The following is a 15138-nucleotide window of genomic DNA, read 5'->3' on the forward strand; positions in this document are numbered from 1 at the left end:
AAGGTAGATGTTTGTGTTACAGCTCCATACAGTATAAAGGTAGATGTCCATGTGTAGTGTGATTATAAAGCAGCTCTAGGTTCTATATTAATACTGTGAAAGTATCAAAGCCTCAGTCCACAGAGAAATGCACACAGCCTGTATTCAGAAACTGAGCTTTAAAACCAGCCTTTAGGACTTCCTGTCACTTTGTGATGTCACAACAAAGCAATCACCCAAAGCCCCGCCCCCACTTGGACCCAAACATACAACAACTTGTAGGATTTGGTTTCTCTGAGTGTCTTATTCTGAAATCTGCTCTATTTTTTAATGGATTACTTTAGAAAACGGTCAGCCAATCAGAAGAGAGGCTCAGAGCCTCCTCTCTTCTGATTGGCTGACACCGGCCTGTTGTTACTAGAGCTCCAGAGAGTAGCTGAGAGAGGAGATGGAAAACTACAGAGATGGTTTTTTGTTTTGTTTTTTTTAGATCTTTTCACATGGATCAAACCTTCAAAATAAAACACAAGGGAGACAAGGGAAATATGAAACTAATGAAACACTCAGTGAGCTGAAACCAACAAACTTTATTACTGCATGTCCTTTTTAGCATAATACATCAATTGTCAACATCAGAATCTAAATATATATATATATATGGCTCTGATTTCAAGGTACAGAAATCACTCAACAAAGAAAATAATACCCTGTTTGGACAAACAACCAATACAAAGTGCACAAATAAAGTCGATTCAAGTCGGCTGCATCACATTACAGAACTGCTTTTGTGTCGTTATAGAAAAAGATAAAACAAAATAAACAAATGAATTAAAGCTTACATTCAGAAACCTCAGGAGGGTCTGTAACATCATGGGACAGTATTCATCATCTCCTCTGGTGCTCACAGAAGCAGTGACCCATGCATTGTATTAAACTGGCACACATGCACACACACACGCAATCATCCGCGCATACACATACAAACTTAAGTATAAATACTGTATATTTGGCACCATGTTTTAGCATAGAACATAAAAAATACAACTTGCAAATACAACATTGTTATCATATGGAGGTAATATTTGATTTTGGCACATTACAAGAACGCTAAAGGTTTTCTTAAATTTTAAAAAGTTCATGTAATCCTTTTATACTTAATTACATGCGTCAGTCTTCACCGAAAGTTTTAAGAAAAAGAAACCTCACTAAACCGCGTGAACCGCAAGAACAATTCCCTCATATCAGCGTTTCCTCACTTAGCCGGTTCAGTTTCACGGAGAGCAAACGAACGTCGTGCCCTAATGACAAGGAAAAGGAAAGCACCATGTGGTTGCAGTTCTTCTTTTTCTTCTTCTCGTTCTTCTCCTTTTTCTTCTTTTGCGCCATAATGAGCAATGTAAACAAATGGCAACGTATGAGTATGGACTCTGTAAACCCTTTAAAGCCGAGATGTCGTCACAATCTAACTAAGACATAATCATATATTGCACTCTAGAAGAAATCCTAAATCCTTACTGCGCAAAGAGGGGTTGGGTGGGGGGTTGGGTGGAGTGGGTGGGGGTGGGGTGGATGTCCTGGCCTGTTCGAACCATCACGACGAAACAAAAAGGCTGGTATATAGATATAGAATTAATAAGGTATTCAGTAATACTATGTTTATTATAAGATCTCGCGTATATTAACATTGATATATAGATTATTTTCGAACATTATGATTATGAAAGATACATATTTATAAATTGCTATATGAATATAGGCGGCTGCAGTGACGCAAGCGCCGGGTATATAACATAATATACTATTCTATGGTTTAACGTTCGTTTTCATCCCAAACAAATACAAAGAAATGCTTCCACACGCGCGGCTCGCGGGGGGGGGGGGGTAGGAGGGGCAGAGGGGGGGTAGGTGGAGGAAAGGAGGGAGGGAGGGCGTGAAACTCCATAGTGAATATGAATTGAAGCCTCCCATGCACAGAGAGGTTCCAATACAGGGTCGGGACTGGTTTTCAAACAGGCCAGCGTGAACCTTTTAAAACCTCAGCATGCATGCTAAGTAAGCAGAACAGCACTCTCTGGTGGACACGAAGAGAAATGACATAAAGATATATATATTTATATATATATATATATGTGTATATTTGTATATATACTGTAGGTTTTTGTGTTTGATTTGTGACTAAAACACTTAAAACACAAGTTTAAACGTTAGGCTAACTTTGTTGGGGGATAAATAAAGTCAACAATGGCCCCGTCGCAGTCGACAACAATAACGTCTCGACGACGCCTCTCAAGCGCCGTCCACACATGTATATTTGCACCAACATATATTATTATTGTTATTATTATTATGATTAAGAGTCACATCGGTTTTCTATCTTAAGAGCAGCAGGAAAACACGAACGCACTGGATACGGTATGGACAGAAAACAAGGAACAGACTAATTCCTTCACCTCAGTCTGTGGTGGGGGCACAGTACTATGTGTTGAGATGTGAGCTATAGTGAGCACATCCTGGGGGGGAAAAACTACAACTGTGTGTGTGTGTGTGTGTGTGTGTGTGCATGTCCTAAAAAAAACAACAGCAACACAAACACACACACACACACACATGCGTTAAGTTTTATGCCTCAGGCTCGACTTGGCAAAGCTGCCCTGACTCCTTGGTAACTTCACTGTATCTTCCACAGATGTACCAAACCACCGATCAGAACCACCGACCCCTAACAGGAACAACATACGCAACACTGACTGTAACTTTTACATGTAAAAGAAGAAGAAGAGCCTGTTTCCAAAAAGACATGCAGGCAATGTCCACCATCACGGATGGCTAGTTCACTAACAACTGTTATTAACATCAAAAAACCTTCAGGAAAAAAGCTCAATCGAGTTTTTTAACACTCAAAACGCCAGCAGCATGCACTTTTTGCGCAAAAATTAAAAGAAAAAAGAAAGAAAAGAAAAGGATATAATTGCCTGTAATCTTATTCATAACATAACTCCACGTTTGTCTATGCAAATTCACTCGACACTGGAATTGAGAAGCTCACAATATCCACAATCTGCAAGGAGGAAAAAAAAAGAGAAAAAGCTTAAAAAACGGCGTCAAGCCACCACAACGCTCTAAACTCTACTGTACGTCTACCGCCTGTAATCTACAACCCTGCGAGACCCACAACATCCCACAAAGAGAGGATGCTGTTCACCCTTTTGCCCCCTCCATCATCATCACATCTGCATCTGCATCTGCAACCGCTGCTTCACTTCACCTTCAACTGAAACTATGTGCAAGAAGACGAAGTCAGGCGACCTTTCATCATCACCCGTGTGTGTGCGAGCTGAGTCGTGCTGCGATGATTTTTTTTAAAAACAGGAAATAAATCTTTGCACACCTAAATGTACAGCAGTGACGGTGTGTGGGAGTGGGTGGATTTTTCTACTTCGCAAAACCACCGTGTGTGTGTGACGAAGCCAGCGCCGCCTGGACTGAGCAAACTGCAGCCGCGTGCAGCAGCGTCCAGTCGCAGACACACGTCCCCCCGTCCCTCCCCCGGCGCTCCGAGGGGGACGTTAAGAAGCCTGAACGGAGCCCTGAAAGGACCACGGTTGAGCCAAAATGAAGCCGTAATGGTCAAAGAGCTGCCATGTTGCTAAACTTGGACCCCCCTCACCACCGTGAAGCCGCCTTAGAGGCCGGTGAGGTCCACGATGGCCTTGATGAAGATGGTGTCGTCGCGGATGTAAGAGTTCTTGGCGTCGAGCTTGGAGAGCGGGCAGAAGAGCGGGCAGCCGCTGGCGATGTTCATCTCGCTGACGGGCCTCTGGAAGGAGGAGGAGGTGACGTCGGGGCGGAAGGCGTCGATGATGTGCTCCCTGTTGCTCTGGTCCAGCAGCATCAGAGTCACCTGGACGGACGGAGAGCAGGAGGGGTCAAACTCAGGTCTCAGGGAAGAGTGGAAAACAAAAACATGCAAGGTTGTTCTGCAAAAACAGAGATGGACTAGGGCAGAAAGAAAATCTGTGATCAGACAGAATTAAAGTAAATATAGTAAAAGATTTTTTCTCTTTTCTCCTCCTGAGAGTCAGAGTATATGTGAAAAAGTTTTAGAGAAATGTTGTGAGACTGAAACTTTTATTTTCTCTACATGTTTCCTGACACCAAAGAGACGGTTTTCCTTGGTTTTTCTCCTCACTTTTAAAGGGATAGGTCAACATTTTGGCAAATTGGCCCTTTGCCATAATCCCTATAGTCATAGCAGTAGGTTCGTTACCTTTAATTGTCAGTGCAAGCTGTTCTTACAACGAAGGAGCAGAGCCGCGAGCTGCTCAGAGCTACGCTACGGAGGCTCATGGGATTTCTTGGTTTCCCTCATCAAACTCATCAAATACACAATCCAACAACTCCAAAACGCTCTGGTGGACAAGTTGTGACCTGCACATTCACCACGCTATGAGATAATAACAGAACGTTACCAGACAGAGTTGTTGTAGAGGTAAATTCATGCAAAACCACTGATACACCTTCCCATCGGAGGCAGTTTTTCAGTAAGCAGTCTCTGTATTTGCCTCTAAAACAACTCTGTCTGGTAACGTTCTGTTATTATCTCATAGCGTGGTGAATGTGCAGGTCACAACTTGTCCACCAGAGTGTTTTGGAGTTGTTGGATTGTGTATTTGATGAGTTTGATGAAGGAAACCAAGAAATCCCATGAGCCTCTGTAGCATGGCTCTGAGCAGCTCGCGGCTCTGCTCCGCCATTCTAAAAATAGCTTGCACCGACAAATAAAGGTAACAAACCTACTGCTATGACTATAGGCAATGGGCCAATTTGCCAAAATGTTGAACTACCCCTTTAACAGCTGTGCGTGTGTGTGTTACCTTCTGGTTGAAGGGCCATTTGAGCAGCGCGTCGCTCAGTCCTCTCATCACCACAAAGAACAGGGACAAGTGGCTGCCGCGCCCCGTCCCGTCTCCGTTCAGGTAGATCCTCAGACACATCTTGTAGCCGTACTTACTGGTGTAGAAGGCTGCAGGACAAACAAGAGAGACGTGAAGCTTCTGCAGCGTCCAACACATGGACCCGTGAAGACATTTACGATGACGTCGACCTGTTACAGTACCTGGCGAGAACATGGCGGGCGCTCGACCGGCGATGGCGTCCTGTCTCTTCTTGGCGAAGTCGGAGATCCTCCAGACGAAGACGCCGTCGAAGGTGGTGGCCGACATTTCCCTGAGCCGACCCTCCATCTCGGCCACCGTCAGGTCCTTCAGCCCCACCGTCCTCTCCAGCTGACGCACCTGCACAGAAGACAACAACATCATTAGGCTATAATAGTTCTTCGTTTACAGCAGTGAAACACTCTGGGATGTTTGTAGTTTCATCCATCGATGCTGTTGTTGGTCACTTTGGATTCAGATATGAAGGTTTTCATGACAGGAGAATGTCAAATTTGCTCCAAACTGAACCCAGTCTGAGTCTTTTGGGGCTGTTACATCATTAAAAGCACGTTGGAGCTTTGTGATGTCTAAAAATAGTGATAGTACAACTTTAAAATAAACTTGTATTAATAGATGTTGTCACTGCTGCTCACTTGTCATTGTTTATTTTAGGTCTGACTGAGCTCTAAGTTTAGAAACTACAGCTGCTGAACAGGACGAGTGGATTCAGTGAGTGAGCTACAACTTACTGTATAAACTGTATATATATATATATATATTACACATGTATACTATATATATAGACTCAGCTCTGAATTCTGATTTATATATATATATATTTTTTTGGCTTTTCATGCCTTTATTTGATAGGACAGTTGAGAGTGTGACAGGAAATGGGAGGCAGAGATGGGGGGAATGACATGCAGGATAGGGCCGTCCGACGCGGGACTCGAACCGGGGCCGCCTGCAGCGAGGACTATAGCCTCAACACATGGGGCGGGTGCTCTACCAACTGAGCTAAACTCCGCCCCTCTGAATTCTGATTTAAAGACATATATCACACTTTGACTTTGACACTGAAAAACAACTAAAGATGAAAATTATTTCGAACTATTTCTAACTGGACGTCTGCACATCTGTTTGTTCAGATTTGACTGAGCTCTGTGGGGTAAGCATTCATTTATTTATTACTTCATATTTATTGCGCTATGGTCAATGTGTAGCTCCTGTGTTTGCTGCTATCTCTGGGTTCCTGTCTGACAACTTGCAACTAGTAGACTTTAAACCAAACTGCCCAATTTGGAATAAATGAAGTTGTGTTCTAAGTTTAAAGGAACAGTCCAACATTTTGGTAAATCCTCCTCTCACCATAATCCGTATAGTCATAGAGAGAGAGACGTGAGCTGCTCAGTGTGACCTGCACATTCACCACGCTATGAAATAATCATGTATAATTATGTAACATTACGACACATGAAGCAAATACTTGGAATTTCTTGCACTTTTGAAATCCCTCCGCCCAGCAGCCGTGTCTGGAAAGTAGTTCCGGCTGCATTTGCCTCTAAAACAACTCTGTCTCTTAATGTTACATGATTATTTCATAGCGTGGTGAATGTGCAGGTCACAACTTGTCCACCAGAGCGTTGTGGAGTTGTTGGATTGTGTATTTGATCAGTTTGATGAGGGACAGGGGACCTGTACCGTTCACCTCCATTGTGTTCACTGAGCAGCTCACGTCTCTGCCCCGCCGATCTCAAAACAACATGCACCAATAATTAAAGGTAATGAACCTACTGCTATGACTATAGGGATTATGGTGAGAGGAGTATTTGAACTGTCCCTTTAAGTCTAAGTGGTCTCAGTCCTACTGTACCTTGTTGCTCAGAGCCTCGATCTTGTCCTGGTCCAGTTTGTGCTGCCGGTTGCTGGCCTCCATGGTGGTGGCGAAGCGCTCCACCTCCCGGTTCAGGACACACACCACGTTCTCAAACGTTCCAGACTTCACCTCCAGCTCCGTGCACCGGCGGCCGAGCTCGGCCACCTTGGTCTTCTCGCTGTGCAGCTGCAGCTCCAGCGCCGCGCCCACCGAGCTGGGCAGAGGCGTGAAGGAGGTGGAGACGGAGAGGGTGGGAGCCAGGGTGGGGGGCGGAGGCAGAGGGGCTGCAGCCGGAGGACCCGGGGGGCCGGAGCTGGAGGAGGAGGAGGAGGAGGCGACGGCGGCGGCGGCGGTGGCTCCCTGCACGGGAGGCCCAGAGGAGGAGGTGCTGAGCTGGGAGACTCTGGCCTCCAGCTCCCTGAGCGACTGTTGGAGCTCCAGCAGTTTGTGTCCGGCCAGCTCCAGGCCCGGGGGCTGCAGCCCCTCCATGCTCACCTTCATGCCCATGATGTAGTGCAGCAGCAGGTTGAGGTGCTCGTAGGCGTAGGAGCGCTCGTGGTCGTGAATCTTCTCCTTCTCCACCTACAGGAAGCGGCACAACAACAGTTTTTACTTTACACACATAAACACAGCACAACAACGTTATCATCTGCTCTCATTTCAGTTCAGCCTCAGATTTCACTTCATAAAAATAAACATGTGTAATGATGAGACGTAGGAGATCAGACGTCTGATTTGAAACATCCAGCTCCAGGTGCAGAGATCGAAATCAATGACACAGACAGAAAACTATTTTGCGACAGAGTATTAGGGCCACGTGGACAAATAATAAAATCACAACATTACGAGAATAAAGTCGTAAATTTACGACTTCATTCTCGTAATGTTATGACTTTTTTCTCGTAGGAAATGTACGACTTTATTCTCGTAAATGTACGACTTTATTCTCGTAATGTTATGACTTTTTTCTCGTAGGGAAATGTACGACTTTATTCTGGTAAATTTATGACTTTATTGAAGTCTGTGTTTTTTTTTCTCTCAATGTGGCCCTAATACTCGTACTATTTTGATTAATAATTGTCTTGTTTACTTTTCAAGCTCAGATGCCACAAATTCTTCCAGCTTTTTACATGTTTATTAATAATTTTAGAAATGTATATTTATTTATTAATCATTTTAGAAATGAATGTTTTTATTCAAACTAATAATAGAGCAGTGATAACATTAAAATAATCATGAGTTGCAGCCCTACACGGCCTATTAGAGCTGTTTCTATGACATCTTCCAAAAATAATGTGATGTAATTTTATCTATTCAGCGAAAAACCTGATCCTGATCATTTTCATGCAATCATTTTCCACAATATAAAAGTCAGTTACTCACAGACATGTCACAGCCCACCACATGAAATCGACACGGAGTTCTGAATTTGCTGCAGAACTTGATGTGATCCACGTACTAGAAAACAACAACAAAGGAACATGAGGTAAATACCAGCAGATAGAAAACATGTTGATGCAAAAACAGTCTCAAGTTTCTGCATCGAACAATTATGTTTGTTTATTGTTGCCCAAATTTGGAGTAGCTGGGTTTTAGGGGGCGGAGTCAGGTGCTGCCAAGATGGCGACGGCGGAGCAGCTCAGTCTATAGAGGCGTCTGGACATCTGTTTAATTTCTATTTATATGTTGTTTTATACTCTTATGCACATGAGCAAATAAAATATGGTTGTTGGATCAGAACCAAATCCCAATATGGGAGTTTTTTTAAACGCAAAAGTAACGACTAAATGTTTAAAGAAAAGAGCTGTGTCCCAGTCCAGGAGCTGGATCCTTCGGAGGACGCAGCGACGCCGTCTACAGAGGGAATGGCTTTGGAGAAGGAAAGGTCTAGCCTTCGGAGCACTTCCTGATCGCGTACGAACACAATCAACGTCCGAACGTCAAACATTTGAAAATGGCTCCTCAGCTCCAGGTGGCTAATAATTAACGGCGATTAATGCTGCGTTCATAACAACCCGGAATTTGGCAACAAACGAGCTCAAAATTGAACGGCGTCGAACTCGGAAATTACAGGTCGGAAACTCAGGTATCATTTCAGAGCTCCGATTTTCCGTCATGGCAACATCAAAACATAGCGGCCGTCGTCTTAAATGGTTAGAATTTAAAATTTTTAAGTTATTTGTTGAGGCTGTAATGCATTTTTTTGTGTAATATTGCAGTATATGAAATACGTTTATATTAAGCTGTGATTGTTGTATTGTGTGAAATTGTCGTCCTTGTATGCAACAGAAATAATGTTTATTGGTTATCTAGGCTATAACATTATAAGTGCACCCATCTGTTGCGTCTCCTCTCCTCTTCATTTGCCTCCAAAATAAACATAATTTGCTGCTGCATATATTTTTCGTATTCAGCGATATACTGTATATATTCAGCTAATATTCAGCGAAACTTCTCTTCCGAGTTCCTGCAGCGTGAACGCAATGATTACGCTTTGGGAATTCCGGCTTCTGAATTGTTTTAAATGCAGCATGAGAGGAAAAGGAAAAGGAGGAAAGGTGCGGTGCATCCTCCTGGAGAAGGCCGGATTTGGAGGAGGAGCCTTCGATTTTGGGGGACAGGCCTCGTTGTCACGGCGCTGTGACGTCATCGACGCAGGTGAAGGTGAGCGGTCGTGCAGCTGCGGCTCCGCGGAGCCAACGAGCCGCGGAGCCGCAGCTCCACGACCCCGTGACCTTCTCCGTTGCAGAACGTTTCCGTCCGGTCGGTCTGCACCACGTTTCACTCCTTCACCTTCTCTCTGGGTATTTTCTTCTTGGCGCAGCCTTCACAGATCATCGGGTACTTGGGGCAGATCTCATCATGTGCCTGGAGAGGAAGGAGAAGAAGGAAAAAAAAAGGAAAGTGTGAGTGTTTCTGCTGCTGCTACGACATGATGAGCGTCTTAAATCATTTCTAACCTTGATGTTCTTGAAGTGAAACGGCTCCTTGCAGTATTTGCAGTTGAGCGTCCTCTCCGGACACTCGCGCTCGTTGTGGCGCTCCTGCTCGTTGAAGCGGATTCGTTCTTTGCAGGACGGACAGGGGATGATCATGAACTCACACTTCCCCTCGTGGTTCAGCTGCACACACACACACACACACACACAGAGAGGAAGAGTGTGAGCTGGGCTGCAGGCGAACACACACACAGTGAAGACAGTGGAGTGAGTGTGTGTGTGTGTGTGTGTGTCTCACCTCGTACTCTTTGATGCTGCCTTTCCATGTGCAGCTCTCGTTGATGCAAGCGGCCGACAGGTTCTCCACTTCCCTTCGTACTGCGTTGTCAGGAAAAGCCTGAGAAAACAAGATCTGTTGTTGTCACACAGCGTTGGTCTCCTCTTACGTTACATTGATTATTTATGTTACAGGAAACATCTGTATTGAACACGTATTTTCAGTTTGTTTCTCTTCTCTCTGTGTGATCGGCTGAATCGTTTCATGGAGAGTGAATCTAAAAAAGCAGCAGAAGAACCTGGCGGCTTTTTCCTCTTTGGTCTCTAAAAGCGATAAAATATTCATACGACAGTGATTATGGAGCTATTTTATGACATTTTATAGAGGATTAATCAAGAACTTTTTGCCCTAATAGAAGGTGTTTTAATGAAAATTCCACAAGAACCTCGAGAAATTCACTTTAATTCAACCAAAAAGTAAAAAAAAAAAAGTTCATACTCACACATCCTTGTTTCAGAATCGACGTAGGATCCTCAAAAATATCCTCTTTAATGCAGGCGTTGCATTTCTGGGGTCCATTACTGCAATAAAATACACTGAAAGATTAAAAACAATACAAAAACCAGATTCAAAGCACCTGAAAGTAACTTTTACAAAAGTATTTTACTTTGCAGTGAGTTCAGTTTTATTCTTCTGTATTTCAAATGGAAATGTTGTTTTAGTGGTTAAATATTTATATGATACAAAATATAAATATAATCAAAACATAAATTATCATGTGTTATTATAAAGCAAATGAAATGAGCTGTTATCAGATGTATCATATAAGTGAGACACACACAAAGGCATTGTACTTTTAATATACTAAATACCTAATAACTGGTAATTCAGTTAATTATGGAAGTCCATTGATGACCAAACTTTTCAGCCTGGGCTGCAAGTCGACAACTACACAACTTTTTATTTTCCATTTTACAGCTGTTTGCCTCATTCTATGCTCTAATAATAATAATAATAATTTCACGATATCATAATGTGTGCAGCCTTTTTTTGATCTCACATAAACTCTGATCAGATCATATTGAACCCATTAAACCCATTGATAAATCATAAATGTTGTTTCTTATAATGATTTTGATCATTTTCCTCTGTAAAAATTTCAAAAATGTGTTTTGATTTTTAAAATAATACAGAAACCAAGTTCTGCTCTTTGTCTCCCTCCTGCAGTTGACACAAAAAAAGCCAAATGTTCCAGCTTTTATTTTGAAATCTGGTGATTCAGTTCCTTATGGAAGTTGACAGATGCCAAATTTTTTAAACTACGTGATTTGTGCAGCTTTCTTTTAGACGCATTATCATTTTCTGCTCCCATATAAACTCGTATCAGATCATAATAAACACAGTGACAATGAACATCATTCATTAATTTAATGATTCTGGTCATTTTCTCTGTAAAAAATCAATAATTTTGTGTCAATGTGCTTTGATTTTTAACACATTCTGAAGCAAATGCCACTACTGTTCCAGCTTTTATTTTGTGAATCATGGTCTATAACAGGAAGTCCCGTCCCGTCCCGTCCCGTCCCGTCCCGTCCCGTCCCGTCCCGTCCCGTCCCGTCCCGTCCCGTCCCTCACCTCACGGTCCTGTTGAAGCAGTAGGAACAGAAGCGATGTCCACACTGGGCCTGGAACGGCCGTCTCAGGATGTTGTGGCAGCAGTTGCACAGGTGTTTGTCCTCCAGCTTGTTGCCCAGGATCTTCTTGGGGAAGCCCGGCTTGTTGCTCTCCATGGACGAGGGCGGGGATGGCTCCTGTGTGGCCATGGTGTCTGTTCACACGTCACCACCTGAGGGGATGCAACAGTAAGCAAAGCGTTGGTTAGCTTTGGTGAATTTTTCCTGGAAACGTACTTACTCGTACTAATTTCCCGAAAATTTCATGAGTTTATGAATATTTTAATTTGATTTGTCCTTAAAATTTGAAAACATGAATGCAATTCACATCATTTTTTAATAAATCTATGATGGGAGTTTGCAGGAAATTAGATGTAAAGTATGAAATAATAAAGAATCTGTTCAGTCTTATCAGCCTCCTCAGATATTGTACATGGTATTCACATGATTTCCTCAGGTGCACCTGAACCCACCACTAACGCATTAAAAAGCCAAAAATCCAGTGGTTTCAGTGACAGTAACTCTCAACATCTTTGGGTTTTTAAGAGCTGGTCTGAAGAAAAAAAAGAAAGAAAGAAAAGTGTTAATTTGGGCGTCAGGGAACAACGGTGTGAAATTTCCACTGTTTTCTGACTGTAACGTATGATGTTGATTTGTGACGTGCAAAACTCAACTTCATTTCACCTTTGATGGAATAAAACAACATAAAAAACAAAAATAATCACAAATATTTAAATTTTTGCACTTAAATGTGCTCATTTGTAATAAAAATCTATATATTTATCCATATTTACATAAAACATTCACAACTAGAGACAATAGAAAACAATCCCAATGTCCTCGAAGAACCAAAAGTGAAAGTAAAATTCAGCTGGTGCAGTGTTTCTGTAAGAATAACATCATCATCATCATTATTATTGATCAGTTCATAACAACATGAATCTGCTGCACAGGAAGTGAAAAGAAAAGCGAGCGACAGCGGTTTGTGAGTGTTGAGCAGGTTTGAGCTCTGAAGCTGCTGCATATTGAACAGCCACGTATCTACACGTGGATTTGTTTATGTTTCTTTTTCCTTGTCAGGTTGTAAAAAAAAAAAAGGAAAAAAAATCAGCTGAAAGTACAGTTTGTTTTGGTTTGTAACACACACACATACACAAACATTTATCCTGCAGCTATAGACGTTTCAAATCCTGTTAATTTCTCTAAACTCATCAAACGGCTTCAGTTTTTTTTTTTTCAACGCTGAGGTGAGTGGGATGATGGACAGATGTTGGTCGGTCGGTCGTCCAGCTGTGGCTCTGCTTCACAAACACACACACACACACACGCTGTTGGCTGTGAAGACAAGAGTGTGTGATGAGTGTGAAATCTTCCTCCTCCTCCTCCTCCTCCTCCTCCTCTAGCCATGGTTCCCTCTCTCTCTCTCTCTCTCTCTCTCCACCAGCTGAGGCCCACACCCTTTGTTTACATTCCCCACTCTGCATCCATGGTGGTGATGATGATGATGATGGTGGTGGTGGTGGTGGTGAAGCTGAAGCTGCCTTTTCCTCTCTGGTCAAACACACACACACACACACACACACACACACACACACACACACACACAAATACACATACACACACACAGCCAGCTCGCTTCGGCTCAGCTCGGCTCGGCTCGGCTCGGCTCGGCTCAGCCTACCCAGTAACGCTGCTGCTGCTGCTGACAAATCGCACATCCATTGTCTGTCCTCCTCTCTGCTTCCTGCTCCTTCCTTGTTGCTAAGCTATCAGCATCCTCTCAGTCAGGAGTGGTACCCAGCTCTCTCTCCTCTCCTCTCCTCTCCTCCGCCACGCCCCTTTCACCATCAGCGGGCTCGTGAACAAACCGTTTAGTTGGGGGGAAAACCTTTGTTTAAAACCACGCAGCGGCGGAGTTTGCACTTACCAGCTGTTTTTACTGTTTTATCTTTATCTTTTTTATCCTCAGTCTAAACTGTCATCGCGCGCCGAGGCTGTGAAATCACTTTTTCTCCCGGTCGCAGGTAGACGCTCGTGCCGTGTGCGGGTGTCACGCGCGGTTCTGCAGCCGACCACAGGTGTTTTCTTCGGCGTTAGCCACATAATAGAGACGCGGCGGCGGCGGCGGAGAAGCGGCGGCTGTTATTGTCCAGTATCGCCATTGCACTTTCCAGACTGGGTGTTACGTCATGCGGTGGGCCGGGCTCCGGTTGATAGGCAGACGGGCTGCGGAGGCTCGACTCCCATTGGTTAACGAAATTCAAGAGTGGGCGGGGCCTGTGTGGCGTAAGAGGCATAATAAATAATGATGGAAAAAAAAAGAAAGAAAGAAAAAAAAGCTCCGGCGGGTGACAACATCTGAGATTCTGTTACATCTGTTGTTGGTGGCTAATGTTTCTGAGAGCAAAGTGTCACAGTTAGATGATTTAACTTACATTTATGTTTTTTGTTGTTGTTTTTTTTAAGTTTTGAGTTGGTTTATTCTGGATTAAACTCAACTCAACAACATCTGAAACATCTGGAAAATGGTTCACAACCTGTAGGTTTAGATAGATAGATAGATAGATAGATAGATAGATAGATAGATAGATAGATAGATAGATAGATAGATAGATAGATAGATAGAAGAGCATCTCAATAAATGAGAATATCATGGAAAAGTTTATTTATGTCAAAAAGTGTGTGTGTGTGTGTGTGTGTGTGTGTTTGTTTGTGTGTGTGACGATAGATAGAAAGAGGTAGATAGATAGAGATAGAGAGGGAAAGAAAGAAAGAAAGAAGTTAAAATACAGATAAAGGGGGTAGAAGAAAGAAAGAAAAAGATAGAAAAAAAGAGACAGAGGGTTCAAAAGAAAGAAAGAAAGACATAGAGAGGGGGATATAGATAGATAGATAGATAGATAGATAGATAGATAGATAGATAGATAGATAGATAGATAGATAGATAGATAGATAGATAGATAGATAGATAGATAGATAGATAGATAGATAGATAGATAGATAGAAGAGCATCTCAATAAATGAGAATATCATGGAAAAGTTTATTTATGTCACAAAGTGAAACTAAACATTATATAGATCGATTACACACAGAATACTTTACTTTATTTGTTTATTTGAATGGGACAGTGCGCATTAATGGACAAAAACATGTAAATGTGCCGGATTATAGCAAGATGCTAATTTCCGTCCGGAGTCCCATAAACATAAAAACAGTTCAATAACAGTACACATTACACATGTAGACAACACAAAAAGACAAAAAGGCATCTATGACAATGAAGAATAAAACATTTTATGTCTTTATTTATTAAATTTCTTTTAACCGTAATGATTATGGCTTACATTTAATAAAGACCTAAAATGAAGTATCTCCATAAAATGTAAACATTACAAAAGACCAATTTAAAAAATACATTTTTAATATGGAAATGTTGGCCTTCTGAAAAGTGTCCATCTA

At 42.5% G+C, this 15138-nt stretch overlaps 1 protein-coding gene across 1 annotated transcript; it reads right to left on the reverse strand.

The window, feature by feature from the left end:
* Positions 1 to 3520: 3520 nt before the first annotated feature.
* On the reverse strand, positions 3521 to 11848 carry LOC146976972 (TNF receptor-associated factor 2-like). The gene is made up of 10 exons (XM_085792764.1): positions 11641 to 11848; positions 10508 to 10586; positions 10027 to 10125; positions 9750 to 9911; positions 9583 to 9657; positions 8173 to 8247; positions 6787 to 7371; positions 5096 to 5273; positions 4854 to 5002; positions 3521 to 3880 (listed from the first exon to the last, which is right to left on the reverse strand). The coding sequence occupies exons 1-10, from the start codon at positions 11826 to 11828 to the stop codon at positions 3662 to 3664; spliced, it is 1809 nt and encodes a 602-aa protein (XP_085648890.1). The 5' UTR covers positions 11829 to 11848; the 3' UTR covers positions 3521 to 3661.
* Positions 11849 to 15138: the final 3290 nt, after the last annotated feature.

The sequence above is a fragment of the Trachurus japonicus genome, chromosome 12 (genome assembly GCF_045865225.1).
Source record: "Trachurus japonicus isolate A0001 chromosome 12, Traja_1.0".
In the NCBI taxonomy this organism is placed as follows: domain Eukaryota; kingdom Metazoa; phylum Chordata; class Actinopteri; order Carangiformes; family Carangidae; genus Trachurus; species Trachurus japonicus.